At 42.3% G+C, this 25,933-nt stretch overlaps 1 protein-coding gene across 2 annotated transcripts in view; it reads right to left on the bottom strand.

Annotated features, from left to right (window-relative positions):
- Positions 1–25,933, bottom strand: part of FBLN2 (fibulin 2) — a 138,752-nt gene that overhangs the window by 4,423 nt on the left and 108,396 nt on the right. The window contains exons 7-16 of one of the 2 annotated variants that reach the window (XM_088662213.1): positions 25,609–25,710; positions 23,644–23,784; positions 14,970–15,104; positions 12,655–12,792; positions 12,191–12,334; positions 8,681–8,809; positions 6,793–6,918; positions 5,936–6,052; positions 5,709–5,837; positions 1,259–1,382 (exon numbers count right to left, since the gene is read on the bottom strand). In XM_088662213.1, coding sequence (XP_088518339.1) covers positions 1,259–1,382; positions 5,709–5,837; positions 5,936–6,052; positions 6,793–6,918; positions 8,681–8,809; positions 12,191–12,334; positions 12,655–12,792; positions 14,970–15,104; positions 23,644–23,784; positions 25,609–25,710 — 1,285 coding nt within the window. The remainder of the gene's footprint in view (positions 1–1,258; positions 1,383–5,708; positions 5,838–5,935; positions 6,053–6,792; positions 6,919–8,680; positions 8,810–12,190; positions 12,335–12,654; positions 12,793–14,969; positions 15,105–23,643; positions 23,785–25,608; positions 25,711–25,933) is intronic. The other variant, XM_088662212.1, reaches the window with a different exon arrangement.

Here is a 25,933-nt window from a genome sequence, read left to right as displayed (position 1 = left end):
AAGGATATACAGGATATACCGTCAGAAAAAAAGAAAGAAACCAAACTACCAGCAAACTACTGAACTACAGTGGTGCCTCGCTTTACGAATGCCTCGCACAACGAAAAACTCGCTAGACGAAAGAGTTTTGCGTTGCGAGAGGCATTCGCAAGACAACAAAATTTTCTTTGTCTTACGAAGCGCGGCCATAGAAAGCGGCAAAGGAAGATCAGCTGTCAGCGCAGGAAGCTGACAGGTAATCTTCCTTTGCCAGGGGGGATGGAGCTGAAACGCGGCGGTGCGGCGGCTGCCCCTGCCTGTCTTCCCCTTGGCTCGGGGAAGACAGGCGGGGGCAAGCAGCGCCTGCTGCGATTCGGCTCCGTCCCCCAGAGCCACCACACCGCCCCGCACCACCGGGGAAGACAGGCGGGAGGTGGCAGGGGGAGAAGCGCTTCTCTCCCCCGCCGCCTCGCCCCGCACCAGCGGCATAAGACGGCGCTTCGGAGGAGGTCTCCGAAGCGCCGTCTCATGTCGGGGGAGGCAGGCGGGAGGCGGCAGCGGGAGAAGCTCTTCCCCCGGCCGTGCACAGCCGGCACGGAGCACAACTTCGGAGGTCTCCGAAGCTGCGCTCCATGTCGGAGGAGGCAGGCAAGGCGGTGGCTGGGAGAAGAGAGCTTCTTCCCCCGCCGCCTTGCACACAGCCGGCATCGGACGGGGCTTCAGAGACCTTCTCCGAAGCCCCATTGCATGCCGCTGCCAGTCCCCCAGAGCCTATAGGAACACATTGATTAAGTTTCAATGCATTCCTATGGGAAAATGGGACTCGCTAGATGAAAAATTCGTTACACGAATTGACCCATGGGGCGAATTAATTTCATCTAGCGAGGCACCACTGTATTTTTATTATCTTATTATCTGCAGTTAATGGTGATTTTCCATTTGAAAGGAGGCTCTGGAATCCTTTTTTTAAAAAGTCATTATTTTCTTCTGTTTCCATTCTTGTGTCAACTAGTGCCAATTGCCACACTTCTGCACACTGTAAAAGTAATTAAAATTAAATGAGGTCAGGATGAAATGTTTGTAGGCAAACATTTTGGTAAGAGAGCTTTCAAAGGGAGGGGTCCAAAGTATACCCCAAACTCGCTCATTCATATCTTTTTGCATCTGTTTTATGCTTTTTGCCAGGGACAGTAGGGGTTCAACAAACTCTCTACGATATACCTACTGAGGAGAACTTTATCAATATCATCTGATTTAGTGGCTGTCTTATTGGACTTACATTTCAGACACTTTTCTGTAGTTCGCTGGGCACTCAAACAAAAGACACCGGAAGCTGCCCTGAACATTGTAGCAAGATTCGGTCGAGGAACAATTGTGGGTTCCCATTGCACATTCATCAATATCTGGGAATGAAGCACATAAGAAAGATCACGTAACATATTCACAAAACAGTGTAGTTGCAGCCTTATTCCAAATCACAAGATGCAGCTTTATTCCAAAACTATGCAAGAAATATCACTCACATGAGCAGAGTAGGTATGGGAACTATTGCTGTGCTACTGTATGCTAAGAGAAGCAGAGAATGCATTAAATTTGCTTTGATGTAACCATTTTTAAGGTTCAAGTACATCTGCTTCTTTGGAAAATACTAACTGCCAGTAGGGAAACCTGTCATGCTTACAGAGAAGTCTAATTGATCTAAACAAGCTTGATCCCAAGTAATTGAGCACACAACTGTAGCTTTAGAGTGCTGACTCAGGCATCTGAATCCTGTGCATGTTTATGGTGGTAAGACCTCCTGAGATCAGTAAGGCTTAAGACCAAGGGATCAGGCACAGGACCTCAGCCTTAGACTCAAAGCTTTGCTTCGTACACACAACAGTACAACAGTTATGAACAGTACAACAGTTATGTGGTGGGGAATTGATGCCAACCTCTCCACTTCTGCACACAAATAGCCTCCAGGGTGACACTCTGGGTGTGCTGCACTTTTGTATGTTTTGCAATAGGAATATGAGAAAAGCCCAGTTGGATCACACAAGCTTGAGTTCTTCTAAAGTCTAGCAACCTGATTCCAGCAGTGGCCAGCTGGAAGACGCCAGGGAGCTCACAAGCACAGCACAAAGTCAATAGCCCTCTCTCATTGGTTGGCCCTCAGCAAGGCTATGCAAATGGTGTGTGGCAGTATTTGTCTATCACCATAGCTGCCAAGTTCTCCCTTTTTTTAAGGGAAATTCCCTAATGCTGAATAGGCTTCCTCGCAAGAAAAGGGAAAACTTGGCAGCTATGCTATCACTCAGCAGGCATCTGCTCTGATACTTATATTTAAGTTGATATTTGGGCATGTACACCTGTGTACTCTGCAATAACAATGGAAAGGGAGAACCAATAATCAGTATTTGTTTCATACAAGTAGAAAGATAAAAGGATAAATATGCAGATTTGGACCAGACTATCATCCAGACTAACCACAGGTGGTGCTGTGGTTAAACCACTGAGCCTAGGGCTTGCTGATCAGAAGGTCGGCGGTTCGAATCCCTGTGACGGGGTGAGCTCCCGTTGCTTGGTCCCAGCTCCTGCCAACCTAGCAGTTCGAAAGCACGTCAAAATGCAAGTAGATAAATAGGAACTGCTCCAGCGGGAAGGTAAACGGCGTTTCCATGTGCTGCTCTGGTTTGCCAGAAGCGGCTTTGTCATGCTGGCCACATGACCTGGAAGCTATACGCTGGCTCCCTCGGCCAATAATGCGAGATGAGCGCGCAACCCCAGAGTCGGACACGACTGGACCTAATGGTCAGGGGTCCCTTTACTTTATCATCTTATTAGGACACTTTACTAAAGAAACAAAACCAGCAACAGAACCTTCTTCTGCACTTATAGTTGCATTAAGCTTTAAAAAAAAGATTGCAGACTTCCTGTATTTACCCTGCATTCAGAGAAGTTTATTTCCACAAAATGTGCTTAAGATCAGAATGAAAGACTCCTTTTGTTACTGAGCACAATAATGGTTTTTTTGAACAATAAGATGACAAAAAGTTAAATTGTGGTTCCGAAGATATGGGATACCAGATGCGATGGATCCAGTTCAAGGAGGGAGGGGAAAAACTGTCTGAGGACTGTGTGTAGCCACACAGAAAACTCTCAGATGTCTAGACAGCATTCAGAGGTTTGCAAATAAAATAAATGTTAACAGACAAACCATGTGGCAAAATCCTGTGGTGAAATTTGCCCGTTGTCATGCAGGAGGCAGGCTCTTAAAGAAATACCATAGCCTTCCCTGAGGGTCAAAATTGCTCTTGCATGGAGTGTGGCTTGGTTTAAAAGCCCAAAAGGCAAAAAGTTTAATAGGAAGTCAAAGAAAATTAAAGTAAATTAAGCCCCCTCCTCGCTGTTTCTTAAAACTAGGTGAAAAGGTTAAATTGTTTCCATATGGAACCCGATGTTGCAAAAAGATTTACTTCTCCATCTTGGCTGACTGAAGCTTTACCACATAGCTTTAAAAACAATGATCCATAACATAAAACTCTAGCATGCCAGTTCAAACAGATCAGCTTGAATTCACTCAACTATAAAAAGGCCATGAATGAAATGGAAGGAAGGGGGGTGGAATGACTCATAGGCGAATATGTCCCCGATACAAAAATATTTTCCCCTACATTCTCCCTGTGGTGTGGAAGTGAGCTCACCCATGTCTAAAGTCTCTGGAGTCCACAACTGGGCTTGTTGTTTAAATAGGCTTCCTGTGCTGAAAGTCCAGCATTGATAAATCATGTAGCCAGTATCTCCCCAAAATCTGGGAAGCAGCTATGTGACCCAGGTTCATGACCATCGGGTGTCCTGCTTGGTTTTTATGCCCATGCATGGGCTTCAAAAGGCAGTATGATTATGATCTTACTCTGCCTTCAAAAGTAGGATATTTTGGGGTTAAGATATCATCCAGGTGACTGGGCCAGTAATCCATTCAATGATCCTCAGCTAGGCAGCTTTCGACTTGTACCAGTTTTGATGCTGTAATCGCAGAAGCCCTGATATGCTACCAGTGTTATCAAATTGTATTAGGAAAATCAAGCAGAAATGCTGGTGTTTTGTTTCAGAGACAGCAGAGTATTATTTACATAGCCTATGATATCACCCCGGGGACATGAGAATAACGCTAGTGGTATGTGTCTATGCAAGCATTAGGGCTTTGTTACCACTGCAATTTTCTTATCACCTGTATAAATTCCTGTAATTCGAGATTACTGTGAAACAAAAAATAAACTAGCTGCTTATTCTATTCATTTACAAATAGTTACAGATATGGATTCTCCCAGATATAAATCATTTCTATTTTGCATTTGGAATATCTGACTCTAGGGATGGAGCAACCTAAATTCCAATTTCTTTCAGTTTCTCATTTCTCCAATCCTACACACAGTTTGCCATATTTCCACATCAGTTTTTGTAGGGTTTTTAAACAAACAAACAAACAAACAAACAAACAATGATGATGAAAAATTTTCAGCATTTGTGTCCTTATACATCTTTGTTTCCCTAATCCAACACATGCAGTTCTCCTAAAGTGTCATTTTCTACCCTTGTTATCTTTTCTAGATGTTTGTTCTTCTGTTCAAGTCCATGGTAGTCATTTAGTTAAGTAACAGACAGTTCATGCAAGCATATTATTGAAGTAATATCAAATGTAATATCAATGTAAAGGTTAAAAAAAGGTTAAAAAAAGTCTTCTTCTGAGTTCGGTTGATTGTTGTTGGCTTAGTCAGCAATTGCTAATTTTTGCTCAACTATTTAAGAGAGTATCACAGAAAGCACAGCAACCTTTGCTTGATCCATAGGATGTGAAATTACAACAAATAATCTAGCTAAATTGTAAAATTCTATTGACAGGGCACATATTTCAGCCTTAACCAATTCTAATAAGCTACCAATGTACATTCTCAGTTGTGATCATTCCCAGCACCAGCAGCACTAGCCAAAGACTCCAGGGGTTCAGAAAAACCCACCCCGGTCCTTCCTGTTAGGCCTCCATAGCTGTTGCAGCATTGGGTGGGGAGTATTGCAATTTCTGAATGGGACTCAGACTTGGCTCCCATCCACAGTGGAAGTAGTTGCCTACCATGTTTAATTACCCAACCCCCCTGCCCTGGATTATGTAGCAATAAAAATCTATAATCCTGGTGCTATCAGCACTGTAGATCTACTAAGTCTATAGATTTCATAGTTCTATAGGCTGGGGCACTGTAGTTTGGATAATTAAACATGGTCAGCAGTCATCATGGGTGGAAGCCAAGCTTGGCTCACATTCGAAAGGGCTGGGGGAGCTTGGTGGGGAGGATGACGTGGTGGCCCAGGGGGAGTGGGAGTGGGGGTGGGCATGGCAGCGAACAGGGCAGCTATCCTATCCTACATTGAAGGTGACCAAAATTATCTCTCCCCCTGCCAAACTCTCTCCACCCAGTGGAGTATTGTGATGAGAGCCCTGCTTGTACTTGAAAAACCAAGCAAAAGAGCCTTCTGTACTTTTGCCCCAAACAAACCACATAAGAGAAACAGAGCATGCCCTTTCAAATGCGATCTTTCCTTCCAAGTCCCCCCCCCCTTGTGCAACCTCAATAATAACTGGACTAATTGTTATTTTTATTGCAATCGTAATAATAGCAAACAGTGCGATAAGGATGTTTGACATGATGGCTGAACAGGTAGAATCTGAAGCACTTCCATCTCCTCCTTACCTCGACAAGTCCTTCCATTTGTTGCCATGGTATATCCTTGATCAGGACAAGCACACTGATAGCTTCCAGGCACATTCATGCAGCGGAAAGTGCACAGAATACCTGCACTTTGTGCACATTCATCAATATCTGAGGAAAAACAAGAATTTATAGACTTGTGAGGACAACAAAGTTGCTCTCCAGTAGGAACGTGCAATAGTAATGCCAATGGAAAGTTCAAAACATACCTTTGCAAGAATGGCTGTCTTCTGCTAATTGATAGCCTTGCCTGCAGTAACACTGATAGGAACCATATATATTAGCACATTCTTGACTGCATGGATTGTTGTCACATTCATTGATATCTGTATAAGAAGTATAGAAATCACTTTTAATCAGTCCAGCCACTGCCATGCCAGTCATTGTCTGTTATCAAATGAAGAACAGAAAGGTTAAAGAGAAGCCCCATTTTTTTGACAGTCATTGAATATGTATTGACTGTTGCAGAAATGTCTTGTGTCTTGAAGCATGATGATACATTTGATTCATCAGCAAAAATAATTGTTGATTGACCTGGTTGGATTCTTCTTTTTTTTACATATTTCATTCACAATGACATGTAACAATGAGCACATGGAAATGCTTGATGAAGAAAAGTTAAATAACAAAACAAGGGAAAGTAAAGCCATATTGAGCTAACTGTGTCTAAAACAGTAGAAGTAATTCTTATAACAGCCGTTTCATTATGTATCCAGCTAAGAAGATCAACACATACATAATGCAACAAAATCACTTGCTTGATCAGCAGCACAAATAAAACCTAGATTGAGTTGCATATCTGAATGTATATGTATATCCAAGGGAGGATACAGAGTATTGCTTTGAATGGGATGCACTTTCAGATATACGTTTGCATTGCCTTCATAGGTTTTTACACAACCAACTGCCTAACCTCCCCATTCAGTATCAAGTTTGGTGTCATCAGTATTTGTTCATGCAACCATCTGCTCACCAACACAGATAAAAATAACTTATTAATATCAGTCAAGCACATGTGAATCTCTGAAACCTAGAAATGTTTAGATTTAGATGTTTAGCCAAATACCTTCACAATGCTTCCCATCATATGCCAAGCGAAAGCCAGTAGAACAGGAACAATGATAGGATCCAGGAGTATTTTCACATGAGTGTTGGCAGAGTCGGCCAGGATAATTCCAGCATTCATTAATGTCTGCCACAAATGCACAGTAAACAAAAATATAAATCAGGAGAAAGAGAGAGAGAAAGGAAAGAAAGAACAGGAAAAATGTTGAGGACTGCATTGATTAATTGCTTTGATCTCAATTTTTATTTTCCTAACTTTGTATGCTACTTTGTATTAACATATGATGTAACAGACACTCAATTGGCATTATACATTTAAAGCAGTGTTATGTCACTTTAAACAATCATGACTTCCCTCAGAGAATCCTGATAACAGTAGCTTGTTAAGAGTGCTGGGAATTGTTAGGAGACTCCGCTATTCCCACCACAGAGCTACAGTTCTTGGAGGTTCTTGGGATTGTTGGTTAGGAACTCTTGCAATAACCGAAGATATTGCACATTTTCACTTTCAAAATACTGTGCACAAGATTTAGAGCAGGGGTTCCCAAACTAAGGCCTGGGGGCCGGATGTGGCCCAATCACCTTCTAAATCCGGCCCGCGGACAGTCCGGGAATGAGTTGAATGTCTCCTTTTATTTTAAATGCATCTCTGGGTTATTTGTGGGGCCTGCCTGGTGTTTTTACATGGGTTGAATGTGTCCTTAAAAAAATGCATCTCTGGGTTATTTGTGGGGCATAGGAATTCGTTAATTTTTTTCCTTCAAAATATAGTCCGGCCCCCCACAAGGCCTGAGGGACAGTGGACCAGCCCCCTGCTGAAAAAGTTTGCTGACCCCTGATTTAGAGTATCCACTGCCCCCCCCACTAGCATGCACACATTTTCCTATCCAGCTGCCAAACATTTTCCTCCCAATGAAAATTAAATTGGATAGAATTTGACATGAGGAGGGTCCAGAATATATACATGCCCCAACAGAACTAAGATACCTGCATCTAGGGAGGGGCATATCTGTCAGTTTTGGAATCTTTCAGTTTGACTACCCCAGGCATCCCCAAACTGTGGCCCTCCAGATGTTTTGGACTACAATTCCCATCATCCCTGATCACTGGTCCTGTTAGCTAGGGATCATGGGAGTTGTAGGCCAAAACATCTGGAGGGCCGCAGTTTGGGGATGCCTGGACCACCCCCACCCCTTTCTTAAGTTTGGTTCTTAAGCTTAGTTAAGAACACAGCCACATCTGGTGGTTTTTTTCAGTCCTCATGAAAATTCATTAACTCTTTAGTGCAATTTTCTCCTAGCGGACACCTTTTTGCATGCAATTTAACATGATATATTGTATTTTTGTATGTTATTTATGTGCACACTTAACCCCAGTATATTCATTTTTGTGGAGAACTGCATTGCAAAATTCAGAGAAGTGCTAATTTCAAAGGATGGCTGTATTTCAGTTCATATGCTGTTTCAGAAATGAAAGTGTGACTTGGGTAGATTTCCCTTTAAATGGGAATTGAATAGAATTTCTCCTCCAACCGTACTTGTGTCAGAAACTGAACTACTCTCTGGTCCACAAATTGTGGAATCTGGTCACAATTTGTGATATATTTACAGCAGAAGGATTTTTCACCTATGGAGTCTTCCCAATTCAGTTCTTATTCAATCAATTGCTTATACTTGAAATAAAATTAGAACATATTCTCTCTAGTGCTTCTGATTAAGAGACAAGCAGGTCACTGCGAGTGAAGGTGGTTACAGAAGCAATTCTATTATCTTGTTTGAGTTCTAGTGCTATGGAATTAATAATTGTGCTGGAAACGGCAGCACTGCGCACTGGCCTGAAGTCCATGTTTCATCAATCAGCAATATCATCTCCTCCTGTGCCACACATACCAATGCAGGTCCTGCTGAATGAATCATACTGATATCCTGTCTTGCAATCACAGCGGTAAGCTCCAGGTAGATTGTGACAAATCTGTCCCTCGCCACAGCGGTGTACGCCGGTTTGACATTCATCAACATCTACAGAAGCAAAAGGTAGCAATTACTCTCACCACAGAGGGCCAAGCTGATGGTCATTCTCTGACTATCACAGTTTGCAGGCAGCTGTACTGAATGAAGAGGCTTGCATCATGAGAGTCAACCTGGAGCAGAAGCACGGTTAACTTTTTCCTGACACTGCAGGAAAAGTGATTAGCGATCAGCAATCCCCGTTTCCCAAAGCTGGTTTCATGCAGGTCTATGCTTCCAGAGGCCAGTGTTTCAAAATGTAAATGAAGATGTAGCTGGCAAGATCTTAGAATGCACTCTGTGGTTGATTCCAAACAAAAAGATTATCAAAATAAAAAGAGATGTGCCCTTGACATTGTAACAACATCTACATTTATCTGACATTCTCCTGTTTGGTTTGTGATGCATTGATTCATTAAAACAGGATTTTCTGAGAATGGATGAGTTAGGCAAACAATAATAGTTTGACTTAATCACAATAGATATCTGTTTTCTCCCCTTAATCTCTCTTCCCACCTATTAAAAAACAACAACACACAGTCTGAGGATTGCTCACACAGAGGCATAGGTGCCAACTCCAAGATTGAAAAATCCGGGATTGGCGTGGCGTGGCACCGGAAGTCTCTCTGTGGCCATTTTGGAACTGGGCAGAGCAGCACCGGAAGTCGCTTCTACGCATGCTCTGCCCATTTCCAAAATGGCCGCAGCACCAGAAATCACTTTTGCACATGTCCAGAGACTCCAGACATGTGCAGAAGGAGCCTCCCCGGGCCAGTAAGAATCCGGGGGATTTATGGGGTTTTTTAAAATCCGGGCTGCCAGCGGGAAACGGCTGGAAAAACAGGGGGGGGGGGTTCCCAGGGAATACAGGAGACTTGGCAGCAATGCACAGAGGGTTGTAGCCTCTGGATACAATCCACCGTAAATTTCCTATACTCACACATTTCCCATGGTGTATGGAATCTACAAAGTGCTGGAGTCCCACCCAGCTATCAACTCCTTAAGATGAGGGAGTGATGGAGAAATGACATTTGCATATCTTTCCTATAAAATGGACTAAGGGATTTACCTCCAAACAAATATAGTTGGGTATATGGAAATCATAACCAGAGCACCAAATAACAACCCTCAATGATAGACATCAGTCATGTACTTAACGCTCAGAATTAAGAAGCAACCAAGGCCATTTTAGCTGAAATCTCTGGTGAATGATATTTGTATACAGTCGTACCTCGGGTTACGACCACCTCGGTTTGCGAACAGTTCGGGTTACGAACTGCGCAAACCCGGAAGTGTTTTCGCCGCACGCGTGCAATCGCACGATTTGCGCATGCGCAAAGCGCGAAAACCGCAAAAATCGCGCTTTGCGCATGCGCAAAATGGCGGCACCCATTGCGTTCGGTTTGCGAACTATTCGGGTTACGAACTGCGATCCGGAACGGATCGCGTTCGTAACCCGAGGTATTACTGTATATTAATGTTGATTGTAAGGCCTCACACTATGAGGCCTTCTGCACCCAGAGGTCTGCCAGACTGCTTTCCTTCTTCAAGATTGTTTTCTGGTTTCCACATCGCCTTAACTTGGATGCTACACAGGCATCTCTTGGGACCATTTATGCAGTGATAACTAATATCACATGCTTCTGGACAACTTACCATCTTTCCCCTTTCCTTTTTCCTCAGATAAAATAGCTCCTTGTCCAATCACTGTTGTGCTAGGCATAAGTTTAGGCCCAGCCCCCAGGCTGCATGAACTTACTGATCTGAAAAAGCCCCACCTCATGATGTCTTTCCCTGGGTTTAAATTGAAGTGCAGAAAGCCAGGGTAGCAGGTTCAAAACACATGAGATAGATGCAAACACCAGAGGAGGTATTGAGCCCCCCCCCATTGTTAAGAATGAATACAGGCCCTGCCATGTATTTTGGGAGATGGCAGCTCTGCTGTTGGGCACACAACAGGAACTGCCTTTTATCCATTATCTAATCAGTCGTGTTTTAAATAAATATATGAATCAATATTGGAAAGGATGAATATTTTTCATTAAAGCACTGTCCTTTTGCTTCTGTATTGCAGCAAGCATGGAAAGTTAATTTTAATATAGATTTAAATCTGCAAATTAGCAACTTTAGTTGCCATTAATTCATTGGTCCAGCCCTTTGATTAGCTTCTGTGAAATTGTGTGTTCCAGTGCATTCAGCTTTAATTATGTCCAGAACATTATTCAGTCAGAAGTGCACCATATTTCATGATAGCTACAGTATTTTTCAATTAAATATAGGATAAAGGTGCTGCTAACCAATCTACTGAATTAGAGAGAACGAACATCAATGAGAAGATGAATTTTCTAAACAAAAGAAAGCGACCACACAGGCTCAGTTTTGCTGCAGAGGCTTGTCCAGATGATCTATTTATATTACCATATGTTAATCCAATCTGAAAGCTAATTATCCAGAAAGATGCCTCTTATGAAAAAAGGAGAGAAAAGTCGAACCACAAAATCTCCTGGTTCTGTTGTTTATGCTCCTCCCTTACAAAAAACAAAAAAGAACACAGTTGAACATTTAGACTCTAACCAGAGGTGCATCACTTACCTGTCTAGAGAGAGGCGCAATGCTTTCATTGAGTGTGCCACAAGGCTGATCTCTGTACTTGCCAAATTTATAAAAGAATTGCAGTTGGGCAGAGGCAGGAAAATGCAGACACCACTAAGCAATGGTCTGGATTGACAGGATTGAGTGGCGCGCTTGGCAGTGGAGGTGGATATGTCTCCAAGAGCAATGTGCAGGAAAGGCCAAGGAGGTTCTTCCTCAGAACAAGGCCTTGTGGGGGAAGTAGCCAGGAGAGGGGCCTGCACCATCTCCATGGTTTGGGGATGTGGTGGTTTAAGCTTAAAAAGTGTTTAAATAAGTCACCACCAGCTTTAAACATTGTTTGCAACAAACGCTTCTATGTGTTATGGGAATCTGGGATGTACATATGTATAGAAAATTGTAATAATAAGATCTTTTTTGTGGTACAAATGATGCAATGATTTCAAAAACTCTCTTCTATATGTGGTGAAGCGTGTATGTCAGATATCAGATATCAGATCAGGACAGGGCCCTGTTTTGAATATTCTTTCTTCATCAGCAACGTCTTGGTGTCAGCGTTTACATGTAGTTCAAATTGCATCATTTGTATCACAAAAAGGACCTTATTATTACAGTAGCTTGAGTTCTTGTCCTCTTATCTTTTTTGTGCGATCCTCAGTCAAGAACTCCAACTTACTTATTTATGTATAGAAAACTGTAAAAAAAACAAAAACCCAACCCTATTTGAATGTAATTACAGTATTGGCATTTAAGGATGGGGGATATCCAGCAAAATCAGACAGGTTACATAGTCTGTCTTACCGACACATCTGGCTCCATCTTCACTCGAATGATATCCTCTGTTACACACTAAGAGGTTTCTCTGACAAGTATAAGACCCAACAGTATTGATGCAGTTGAAACCAGCCTTACATGGCTCCGTAAGTGATGTACATTCATTAATATCTGTGGAAGAGAATATACATTAAGCTTTCAGCTAGTAAATTAATCAGGGAGCCATCTTCCAGCTGTCATTTCCTTTCCTATTCATTTGGTTTTGATTTATTATTCAAGAAATTCTATGTTGCTGGAACTCTATGAAGCCAACGTTTATATATTTAATGCTATGTAAATCTAATCCTTTAAAAATAAAATAAAAATAGTGAGATAGGTTTTAGGGGGAGAACAGTAAAATCTGAAAGACCATTAAACTTGAACAATTATGGGTAATATAACAGTATGTGGAGCTCATTCATCTACAACTATATTGTTCGAGTTGAACTCACCAACACAATTACCCTCTGGATCTTGTAAAAATCCATCCATGCACCGCTGCTTTGATTCACAATAGAACGATCCTTTTGTATTTTGACATACAAAGTTTATCTTGCAGCTGTGAGTTCCTCGTTCACATTCATCAATGTCTTAAAGGAAATTAAAAAGTAAAAGTGGATTAATCTAGTGATAGCTTTCCTCATTTTGTTGTCTTGGCTTCTCTGATGTCTTTCATTTGTTCATTAATGTAGATTAGCTAAAAAAAAAAGGTTTTTAGAGGGTGACTCTACAATGCGAAGCTGCAATAATGTACAGCATCACAATTTAATCTGAGATCATTTATGGCATTCTTTTATTAACTAATCCAACTTAACCGGAGAATGTATTACTCTGTGTATTACGGATGTGTAACGGCAGAGCAAAATTCACACAGCCTATATGGTGGCTAACCTTTTCTTATTAAATATTCTAAAACAGAACATGCATCTTCATTTCATGTCAGATAAGCCATCTGAAGAATATTTGCGGAAAGAAAACCAACTCGTGCTGCCAACAATTCCAATCTGTAGCAAAATTCATGGATGAAGAAATCCAAAGACAGATGTCTCCTGCTGTTAAGTATCACACTCATATGTTACACTCTTTCAAATGTTGCCCACATTGCCTAGTTATTCTGCCAAGAAAACAGGATGAGGCATCTTAAAAATAATAAAGATGCATCTACACCACATGCAAATGCATGGAAATGACAGCAAGTAATCAGGCATTACTTATTATAGGGGCACTTGAATTATAGCCCTAGAGGCCGGCCATCCATCTGAGGGCCACTTAGGCACCTGCTTTGTAATTTTTAATACATTAGCTTTCAAATGAATAGCATATTAAATTTGGCATAAGATGCTACATAGAGTATGTGTGGAGAGATGTTCCTCAGCAGGTCACACTGCAAACCCTTTCCCATCATGCAGCAGGTCCAGCCCCTACCAAATTAAAGAAAATTTCACAGCCAAGTTCATAATTAAAATTAATTTATTCATCACATCAATTTCCTGCTCAAGGTAGCATGTACAGGGGGCAGTCTTCCATGCTAGTTTTACTCAGAGTAGATCCATTGAAGTTAATGGACATGATTAACTTAGATTAATTAATTTCAATGGGTCTACTCTGGGTAGGGATTAGTTAAATGCAACTCCGTGTTCCTAGATCATCTCCCATTCAATTTTATGGCAACAATTTTAGATATCAATTTGCTAAAATCATTCTTAAATTCATAAGCATCTGTAAATGCTAATGATGACAAATATTTGAAACCAGCTAACATAAACTGGAGCGTCTGTTAGCAATTCCAAGTTAGAGAGTTTCCTTGACAATTGTTATCACACTCCCCTTCATGTATCCAATAAACGTATGGAGAGAAGAGAGATAGTAGCTGCTGGACCCACAATGAACTTGTGTTCAGCTGATGGTCCTGCTCCAGCCCTAAGCAGAATGTAAGTAAATCAGGGAAGTAAATTACTGCCTGGTGCTTGGATTTCTTCCATATGAACACCTTTTCTAAGCATTAGCAGGGCAATCAGAGCTGGTGTAGCAAGCAGGACTGGATTAGACCCAATGACACCTAGTGACAGCAATAAGCCTAATGTAGTATAAATGTAGTATAATGTAGTATTAACACAGACAATTGGGAAACACTGCCCTGCGAGTGCTCCAATTGGAGAACAGCCTTTACCAAAGGTGTCATGGGTTTTGAAGATGCTCAAACTCAGGATGAAAGGGAGAAATGCGCTAAGATCAACTCCTGCCCAGAAACCTATGTCCCCACTGCAGAAGGACGTGTGGATCCAGAATTGGCCTCCACAGTCACTGTTATAACCATGTTTATGGAAGACGATCATACTCGGCTACGAGTGATCGCCAAAGAAGCAGCAGCAGTGGATCCCATGCTACCTCAGTCCATCCCTGCCCATAGAACATCCTGCACTTTCAGCAGGTAGAAGAGACCTTGTACCCTGATGGAATGGTGCTAGCACCACTTTATAGGCTGGGTGGCAGGAGATCTCCGCCACATCCAATCCTTCCCCAGTGTAGCGTATTTAAGATTTGAGTTGCACTCTGATTCATGTACTAGGTACATCTGCTTCTACTAAGAGGCTTTCTCTTTTTCTAAAGTATTAACTGCAACCCAAGATTCTTTTGGAAGACACATCTCATTGCATTTAGGTTGTTGTTATAGTGTGTTGTGCTTATACAGTATTTATTTTGAAAATTAAAAATATACTACCCCCAGCAAACAAATCACCACTCATACTAAAATAAATAAACTCACCAACACATTCACCATCCTTCAGCTCATAACCTGATTCACAGTTGAGTTGCTGAAGACATGTAAAGGATCCAATTGTGTTAACACAGTGCTCCCCTCTCTTGCAGGTATGAGCGTCTGTTATACATTCATTAATATCTATGAGAGGAAACAGATGTCAGTATAGCACACACCAAGGAACCTACCTCTTTTAAGTTCACTACAGGAAACCAAACATCTTAAAAGATTTAGTAGAAGTTATTTTGTCCAAAAGGAAAGGTTTACATGGTGCTATTTCCAGAGTTTCCTGCCAAGGTAGAGGAGCTTAAAGCACTTTCATTTTATAGGTAGAGTTATGAGACATATTCCTTCTTTTGATTTTGCACTGAATGATGCATTCATCAAGGTCACAGGGGAAAGAATTGATTAGACACAGAAGTTAGGAAAGCTTTGATGGAAAGCTTTACATGTCATGTGCAGAATGACCCCAGTTAAGACAGCACATATAATTTAGATTTCATGTTCATTAAAAACATTTTCAGAGAGATTAAACCACTTAGGTGCAACAGGGCGCAAAGGACAAACATGAGTGGAACAACAAAGCAACCAGGAGCAAGAACCACAAAGGAGGACAGATATTTTCCCCAGCACTTAAGTAAGACTAGTTCATGCTACACAATAGGAGTTTGCTCTAGGGCTGTAAAGAGGACCTATGGTTGACAGTTGGGCTGTGGAGGTCCTAAGATTTAAGCCAGAAGCTGAGTCTTGCCATTTCCAATTCAACTGTGACAGCAATACAGATATAGTCTGTAACAGATGTTGTGGTGGAGCTGTGTTCATCTGACCTCCCTCTGGCTGAGTTACTGCTGCAAACTAGGACAGAGAGAGTGAGGAGTGAGGAAGCAGCAAGGTTGGGGTACAGCAGATGTTCTGGCAAGAGCACTAGATTGGTTCCACTGGTTCCATTTGCACTATGCTGACCACACCACTAGTTCACTTCTTCTTTTCTCCATCCTGGTATGCAGCAGCATCTCAGCCAGAGGGAAGGCACTGTATGCTACTGGGTGACAGGCACATACATAGCAAGAGGCTGCAGCGGACTGAAATCCCTTCACTTGTTTTGCGAGAAGGTCCAGGAATTCCTAATATAGCCATATCAGTTCTATAGCTGCCAAGTTTTCCCTTTTCTCGTGAGGAAGCCTATTCAGCATAAGGAAATTTCCCTTTAAGAAAGGGATAACTTGGCAGCTATGCAGTTCCATATCCTCAATCAGTTGCATATAGACTTATTCACCAGATCTTACAGAAGGCAGTGTTCGCTAGGAGTGTTCACAGGTCCCAAGATTTCCTGTGTGAGTGTGGGTGTCCATGCTCTCACCATTTTGATCTGTGAATTAAAATGAAGTTCTGTGTCCCCCACTTGCTATAATAGAGATTCTTAAAAATATGCATAGCGTTCCCCCTTTTTGGCCAGAGTGGATAAAACTTGAGCCTCCCTCCTCCACAAACGGATTAAGCCTGCCCAATGTAGGCTGAGTGTATCTGGAGATTTTCATGCGGGAGACGTTTAAATTTTTCTTCTTTAAACAAAGGAAAATCTGTAACTTTTCTGTTTTCTATCCAAATTGGTGCAGTTTGCAGGCATGACCATCCCTTCTGAGCCTGTCAAATTCAGAATGATAGTTGCAGTGGTTCTCCTAGCAGGGAAGAACATTTTGCTGTGGATACAATGGAATTTGGGGCAGGTGGGATAGTATGGGTGGTGGGGAAAGAACATGGAAAGACTGGGATGGGGAAAATGTCACCACCCAGCAGGGACCCTGTTACTCCAAGGTTGGGAGGCAGTGGGTAATCTTCTGCCTCTCATGGATTTTTGCGGAATACAGTATCTTTTCCCTGGAAGAGAGATAATTCTGTATTTATTTCCAGAGGAGAAGCGAGTGTTGAAAAAAATATCCCTGAAAGTCTGGGGTGGGGAAATGTAACTTTAGCACAAGGACCATTACCCCAGCTTGCTTTTGTTTCTCAGAAACAATATGGCCATGCATTCTTTGGACAACTGAAGCCACAGATCCACCCAAAAGCTTAGATAGTCCCTGAGTTATCTTGAAATGTCCTGAAATGTCTGGCAACCCAGCCAGATTATTGTTGTTGTTGTTGTTGTTGTTGCTGCTGCTGTTGTTAATGGCACAATCCAACTCAGAAATGTGAGACCTTTCCCTGAATCACCCCAAATCACCTCATCGTTTGAGGTACACTCCACTAGAATCCAGTCCTTTTAGGAAAAGAGCAACTACAATAGCAATGTGTTCAGATAAAATAAATCCTGAAATAAATAAATCCTCAACCAGACAGTCCATCTGTAATGTACAGGCTTTATTTGATAGAAATACAACCAACAAGCAACTTACGTCTCATAAGCAAGAATAGTGCATCTCAAAAATAAATCATTTTTAAAATGTCAAAGGCAGAAAGGGTGTAGAAATACTACTGGGAGCCACAGAATAAGCCAGGCTGACAGTCATTATAAAAGCAGCCACATACTGAGTCAGACCAATGGTCCATCTAGCTTAGAATTGCCTTCACTGACTGGCAGTGGCTCTCTATGGCATCAGTCAGGAGTCTCTTCTAGCCCTACCTTGAGATGCCAGGGATTGAACCTGGGGCCTTCGGCATACAAGACAGATGTTCTACAGTACATTGTATTACAGTAAAGTAATATAATGGGAGAATACCTGACTCGGCAGTACTGCATGTGAAAATGATCTGAGGATTGCAGTTAATCACAAGCTGAGGGATGAGTCAAGAGTGTGATGATGATAATGACCTGATCTAGAGGTTCTCAGACCCCCTGAGCCAATTTGGGGAAGGGCAAGTTGTGGGAGGAGAAGAGGGGGCAAAAATACCGTTGAACTAACAGAAGACCTTGCATGGGCTTCTGCTAGCAGGACTAAGCTGAATCCTGTCCAATGAAGTTGGTTGGTGGTATGGGAAATAAGTCATATGAGAAAAGTCTGAAGGTCCTGGGTATGTTTAGCCTGGTGAAGAGAAGGCTGAGGGAGAATACCTGAAGGGCCTTCATATAGAAGAGGACAACAAATCCAGACACTGTTCCAGCACTTTCACAATGTCTCCTGATGAAGATGGAAAGGAGAGACAGAACTGAGTGTCGTCTGCACAGAGGTGACACCACACTCCAACTCTCCAGATGACTCCTCAAGGAATAGGAGGGTGGATTTCAGCTGTACATTAGGAGAAACTTCTCAGTTATGTTTGTCAACAAAACAAATTGCCTCTCCCTCACTGTCAGGGTCAGGAAGGAGACCAAAGGGTGGACAGAGGAACAGGAGGATGATCCAGGGGAAGAAGAAGAAGAGTTTGGATTTGATATCCCGCTTTATCACTACCCTACACAGTCTCAAAGCGGCTAACATTCTCCTTTCCCTTCCTCCCCCACAACAAACACTCTGTGAGGTGAGTGGAGCTGAGAGACTTCAAAGAAGTGTGACTAGCCCAAGGTCACCCAGCAGCTGCATGTGGAGGAGCAGAGACGCGAACCCGGTTCCCCAGATTACGAGTCTACCACTCTTAACCACTACACCACACTGGCTCTCTAAGGGGAAGTGGCCAGTGATTTGTGGGTTTCTACGCCACTCATGAGGCAGAGATGGGAGAAGAGGAGGCAGGAGAAGAGGTGCAGGAATGCATAGAGGTGGAAGACACAGCCTCAAAGAGAACTGGGATGTTAGCATTTCCTCTGTCCTCTCCTCTGCTGTCTCCAAAGATGAGGAGGGTTTAAAGTGACAGGAGCAGCTGCTGCTGCTGCACAGGAGAAGCCACCAGTTGCTTGCATACACTACATCAGAAGGTGGAGTTTAAATGTGCTGATTGAGGCATGATGCACATTTGCTCCAGGTCTGAAGAAGGAGATGCCTAGCTAGCTATTTAACAGGAGCTGTGCATGTGATTCTTGCACCTTAGGAGCTGATGTAATAGAGTGCTGTGCTTATAAAGAACTAAACTTCCAATCCAATGTCCTCATGGGAGCAAGGTGGGTTGTGCTCAGGACACTCACTAAAGTTTCCAAGCTGAGGCTGGGAAATCATCTGTTGGGAGAGGAGCAGGGTATGCTCTTGCTCTCTTCATTTCCTGTATCAAGCAAAGGGGCTGAGAGATGGTGTACAAGGCCCCTTCCAACTTTCTATGATTCTCAAAAAGCTGTCAGAGATTAAAGATGGAAGGAAACAGAATGTACTTGGAATCCCTAAGCTACCTTGAACATTTAATTAAAATTAGAATGATATGGAAACATGAAAACAGAAAAGACTCCAATTATTTCCACCATCTCCAATATGTATAAATAGCTTCCTCTCCTCCCTGGAATTTATACAAGTGAAATAAATTTCACAGGTTTGACTTGCATGCTGATTGATTTCAGTTGAATGTGAAGACTTGGTTGAGAGAAGAAAATGCAATCTATATTCTTTGGGAAATACTGACCTTTCTGGACACAAACTGAATCACACTGCGAAACAAATATTTTCAACATTGTCTAATTTGTAATGTGAAATCATGAAATTTGATGAATGCCAACAAAAGTTAAATAACTCACTGAGTCTAAGGAAATATTCACAGAAAAGTTTACTTGTGGCCCAATTCTATTGATGTTTACTCAATGAGACTTACTTCCAAGTTAGCATATCTTGGCTGTAATCCTCAAGACACTTACTTGGGAGTGAGCCCAAAGAAACACAATGAGGAGTGCTTCTGAGTATATCTTCTGCATAGCATATCTCCAACACTCCTAAAATATCTCCTTGAAGTATCCTCCCAGTCATCACGGAAATGTTCAGCTGATCCTGCCTTTTTTCTTTTTTTTACAACAAGCAACAGCGTTAACAAGTCCTCTCATGTTCAGTTCAGAGTCAGCTTTCCAAATATGTACAGCATATGGTTGCATTAATATACTGAAACCTGAGTGGATATTTTAATGGAATCTTTCGTGCTTTTTAGTTTAATTACTTTTCTAATATCTGCTACATTTCATTATTGCCTTCTGTGAATATTTGGGTAGCTTCAGACAAAGGAGCTGCAATGACATGAGTCAAAGACTTTCTGAGAGCTTGCAAGACTCCCACTGTAAACTGCTTGCTTTTACTCTAATGGCCTTCCTTCAAGGGTGGACTCCTAGCCAGTCTATCCACCACAAAACGACTGTCTGCAGTCATTTCTTGGCAAGTATCCATGTGCGCAAACTTGCAGAAGTGGCTTGGCAGATGGAGGTGGAGCCACTATGCTAGTTTCCTGGCATGCAGGCCACTGTTGCTTACCCAGAGAGAAAGAGAAGGGGGTGAGACCACAGGAAGGTCAGTGCTATGCAAACTCATAAGCAGGAGCAATGCAATGGCAACACTAGCACCATGCCAACCTCCCCACCACCTTGCCTCTCTCCCTACCCACAAGCAATAGTGACCCACCTGCCAGGAAGCTAGCATGGTCGCTCTGCCCCCGCCCAATGAGTCACTTGTGATGGGATGCATCAGCCTCTGCTATTCCTGCCAGCTTCTCAGTCATTTGAGGCTCTGCAGAGCACAGAGCTGACTACCGCCAGTAAACAAAGGGTAGTTTGGGGAGGGCCTGATATTCCTCAGGTGTTCATGACTGCGCTCAGAATTCCCATCCAGGAACACAGGGAATCTGCCATCCTACACAAATACACCCATGACACTAAAACTCAAGGTTGGTTAATGAAACTGATCAGCGGTTGAGGAGTTTAAAAGGAAAGTGTAGACCTGTATAGAAAAACAGACTCAGTCACAACTAAGTCTATAAGTTGAAATATACTGCTGAGCTGAATGCTAAAAACAGAGGTCTGCTAACCTTTGCGGTAAAGATCCCTTCCTGTGACCCCCTTTGGCAGAAGTCACTAATAAGTGGACTCATCCTTCCTGCCTGAAACCACTACTAGGATGAGAGGTTTGTGAGCCACACTTGTAGCTGGGATCTTGCTTACACTTCCTATTGGCCAAAGTGGCAAAGACCAAAAGGATCTACAGCAGCCATTTTGCTGCCACCTGTTGGTTGAAAGGATTTGTAAGAACATATACTGGTGGACAGTTTATGTTGCAACTTATTACATTTTTGCACAAAAGGAACACCACCTTACCAACTGCATCTTCAAATTACCATAACCAGAAGTACAGCCAAATGATTTTCATTAACACATCTAGACCTTGGGAGGAATATGGGTTTTGTTTGCTACCAGTCTCTTGTTGCTGTTGCCCGTTAGCTTGAATAGATGCTGTTGTTTGGCCATATCCCGGGGGGGGGGGGTTGTTTGAAGGGTGCTACCTAAAGATCACTGCCTAGACATCCAAACTGGGTCACCAGGGTTTCCTTGGGATAAACATGCAGAGCTAAAATTCCTAGGGTTGCCAGACTCAATAGAGGACAGGACTTCTGTGCCTTTAATTGCCCTGCTCTCTTTTGAGTCTGGAAACCTTAAAGAGAAACCAGCAGACCCTTTGCTTGGAAATTAAACAAAGGGTCTGCTGGTTTCTCTTTAAGGTTTCCAGACTCAAAAGAGAGCAGGGCAATTAAAGGCACAGATGTCCTGTCCTCTATTGAGTTTGGCAACCCCAAATGTTCCCAATGTTTGTAGAAGAACTGGCTGTTAAACCACTCTGAGAATTGTAGCTCTGTTAGGGAAATAGGGGTCTCCTAACAACTCTCAGCACCTTTAAAAAACTACAGTTCCCAGGATACTTTGGGTAAAGCTATTGTATATGTATAGCGCAGATGGGATGTATGGCTTTCCAGGATTGTGCAAATGTGCAGGACCTCAGAGACAGGCTCACAGCTGCTTTGCTCTTCCCATCCTCTATATTCCAATGGCACACTGAGCTAAATCAAAGTTTGGCTTAGTGTGTTGTCCAAACTTACACTCACTCCTCACCACAAGTTGCGACCAAGGAGTTGGAATAAAAAATGCTGGAGAGGAGCTTACTGTGTTGTGTGAACTAGGGCAAACATGAAGCTTTTAGGAGAGAAGAAAATGCAGTTCTTATTCATGGAACAACACAGAAGAGATGTCTCTAAGCTGCATTATAGACAGTGACTTTTACAGCATGTCTGACTATCAGGAATTCTGGAAACCCACTTAGGAATGCAGCTGGAATTTCAATCTTTCATTATTTAACTACAGGAAATTCAAGAGACAATATTCTTCTTAAGTGATCCATTTTGGAACCAGAGGAGATGGCTCCCTTAACGCTAGGTTTACACATACTGATACTATTAACAACTTCAGACATCAGAAATGTATAATTTGCAGGCATGAAGTTCAAAATCACTTGCATTTCCCCGCAAAATAGTTCAAGACGGGGCATGAAAGCAGTTGAGCTGGCCAAGGATTCTTTACAGCTTTTTCGAGGGACAGCAACTCAATAAAGTAGAAACCATCATATATCTGTGGTTTTCCCTGCCTCCTTAAAAAGTCAAGAAAATGTTAATAATGGCAAATGAGTACTCCATGTACCACACGTACAGCAAAGTCAAATGCAAGGACAGGAAACACGTGCAGCTGGAATATGTGTCAGAAACAACATTTATCTAGAACCATTTGTGCTGCAGTATAGCTCAGACAAAACTTAACTAGAAGGGGCATGTCTCGTTTTGAAAGAACAGCCACCATTTGGTATGTGTGAAAATTGTATGCATTACATCTCACACTAATAAGGAATCTTGGCATCAGTTACAACCAGTGCTGTTTTTCTATATAAAACAGAGGTGCCAGAACTCACCATGAACACCTCTTTTGTTCTCTTATAATGGTAATGGCGCCCACCTTAGAGGTGCCAGAACTGAGTTCCTGTGAGTTCCTGCTGAAAAAAGCCCTGGTTTCAACTGGGTTCAAATGTGAGCTTGGATTGGAACCAGCTGAAGGTAACAGGGAATTTTCAGAATGCTATCAAAGTGGCATAAAGGACAGCAACGCAGCCCAGGTTTGGCAAATCCTTCCACTGGATCACTGGCCCACCATTGACCATGCAGCTCCATGGCTTCCTATTAGGGATGGGTAAAATATAACCATTTCAGTTCCTCCCAGTTCCTTCTTCTCTCCCCACAGTCCTTCCTGGTTGCACTGTCTTTCACCGTGGTCATGAGACAAATACATGAAGCTGATATAACAAGACAAAAGCCACAGATGTTATCATGTTCATACAAAGGTAGGTGATTGAAATGGTTGCCTCTCCTCTACCAGAATGGAGCCATCACAGCTATGGATGTTTAGGACTATATAGGGATTTTGCCCTCAATCTTTGGGAAAGATTGAGGGCACTAGGAGAAGGGGACGACAGAGGACGAGATGGTTGGACAGTGTGCTTGAAGCTACGAACATGAGTTTGACCAAACTGTGGGAGGCAGTGCAAGACAGGAGTGCCTGGCGTGCTATGGTCCATGGGGTCACGAAGAGTCGGACACGACTAAACGACTAAACAACAACAACAGGGATTTTGCTTGGGCAAATGCCACACAACAGAAAATGGACACTGTTAAACACAATCCAGATAACAGGGCATGCCTTTCCATGAACTTAAATACAGAGATGGAAGGGGGGATTATAGTACCCAAGATATGAAGCTGAGCACATTGCGTAGCATGAAGAATTATGGTGCCGCCTATCATAGCCTCTTACCAACACATTTTCTATGCATGTTGAGTACAAAGCCCTCTGCACAGATAACACTGTGGTTGACACAGTAGAATGATCCCCATGTGTTCACACATAATTGTCTTCTGGAACAACTGTGAATACCTGTAAGGCACTCATCCAGGTCTTTATTAACACATTGCAGTCAAAAGGGAGGAAAAAAATTGGATTAGAATTACTCCGGGGATGAAATAACATTTGTTTCACACTGAAACTATCTAATTAACAATGTGCCTGAGTTATGGTGCTATAATTTCCTTGTGCTAAATTTTCAAATCGTTGAACTCGTTCAAGAATTGAAGGTCTCTGGATCTTCAGCTGGGCCCTTCTGCACTGTTGACTTCAATCTCTATGAATTGCTTCTGCAAACTTCTCCTTCAGCTTCCTTGGATTTAGTGGTGCTCTCTCTTACGTCTTACATGCCAAAGAGGCAGGAGGTGAAACACTGAAGCCCTCACAGGGTGAGGAAGATCCTTCCCAAAAGAAACATATTTGCTTCTTCTATTTGTTCAAGCAGACTAGTCACACAATAAACATGTGAGGTCGCTTTGCACAATATTACCTTTGACATCTTAAACTGAATGGCAAAGTCATTGCCCAAGAGTAGCACATATGACCGTCTTCAAATGACTTTCATTGGCCCTCAGCCAGAGTGGTTTCCTATTCGGTTTGCCACGGGAAACAGAACGTTTTCTCCATACTATCAAATCGCTCTCTCGCTCGCTCCCTTTTAGTTTGCGGTGGCATGAAGGAAATGCCACAATTCCTGTGGTATGCTCTTGCTTAAGCAAGACCTTCTTGCGTAAAGGAAGCAACCACAGGAGGCTTTCAGTGCAGTTTTCACCCTGTGGGTCATACACCAGCACTTAGGTCATGGGCAAAAACCAGGGCTTTGGTCTGATCATGAGGAAGGCAATGAAGGAGGTGTCTGACTCTCAATTGGCACTTAAATTAATTCATTTTCCACCCAGCGATATGTATCTCCAGGACAGAAAATTAACTTAGGTGCATGACAACATCAGAGGGAGTGTGGGCTTCTTCGTAGGGCCCTGAAAATAATGAATGGCAGTTTTATGCATCAGATTTTAAAGCAGGGCTGTAAAGCCTGTGGCCTCACAGCCACATATGGAGTTCACCCTAGAGGGAAGAAAAGGTTGGGGAAAGATGGCACAGAAAGAGAAAACTGGGGAGGGGAAAAATATAAAATATATACAGGTGAAAGTTGGAAAATTAGAATATCGTCAAAAAGTACATTTATTTCAGTAACGCAACTTAAAAGGTGAAACCAATATATGAGATAGATGCATGACATGCAAAGCAAGATATGACAAGCCTTTATTTGTTGTAATTGTAATTATTTGTTATTAGGCGGGTCAATTATAAATGGAATGTAATTAATGAAATGTAATAGCGATGTTCATTTTTGTATTATCGTAACTATTTGTTTTATTACTGTGGAATTTCCAAAAGAAAGCATTTGTAAAAATTAAAATTAAAATAAAAAATAATAAGTTGAATTACTGGAATAAATGCACTTTTCGATGATATTCTAATTTTCCGAGTTTCACCTGTATATGTTGTACTAACTTTTGGCCTTCAGCCCAGTCGTGACAAGCGTCAGCCCTGTTGACACATGGCCCTCAACAGAAACCTCACAAGGGATTGTGACCCTAGACACATTCTCCCTATTTTTGAGACAACAAATGCTGTTCAAGATCATCCACAACCCTTCACCCAACAAGGTGACAGCTATTTAGCACGATGTATAAAACTTGCCTCCAACAATATCAATGAACTGAGCAACTGGGCTGCCCAACCCCTCTTGTGTCATGGCCTGCACCAGTTAGCTAATGTTCTCATGAACCACTCCTGCAAACGAGCTGCTAGGAAGCTTCCCTGATACATTTCAATGTATGAAACAGAGTAGATAGAATTTCAGCATTCACGTACCTTCACACGAAACCCCGTCTGACATCAGAGCATATCCAGGTGAGCAAGAGCACACAACTGCCCCTTCCAAAGTATTACATATGTGCTTGCAGGGACCATTATCTAGGAAACACGGTGTTTGAAAAATGCATGAAATTCCTGTCCAAAGCAAAATTCCTTTCAAGTCCCAAGAATTCCCTCCTCTAATTATAACCCCTGTCATTGCACCAGGATGTAAAATGTGAAAACAAACAATCTATTCTCGTAACCTTAATCACTATGTAGGAGCCTTCTTTTATAGGCAAACACACCTGTGTCATTCATTCCCATCTGTGCATTTGAAATT

The sequence above is a fragment of the Zootoca vivipara genome, chromosome 2, assembly GCF_965207765.1.
Source record: "Zootoca vivipara chromosome 2, rZooViv2.hap1.1, whole genome shotgun sequence".
Lineage (NCBI taxonomy): Eukaryota > Metazoa > Chordata > Lepidosauria > Squamata > Lacertidae > Zootoca > Zootoca vivipara.
The sequence above is the reverse complement of the archived record's forward strand: the minus strand, read 5'-3'. Positions and strand labels throughout refer to the sequence as shown.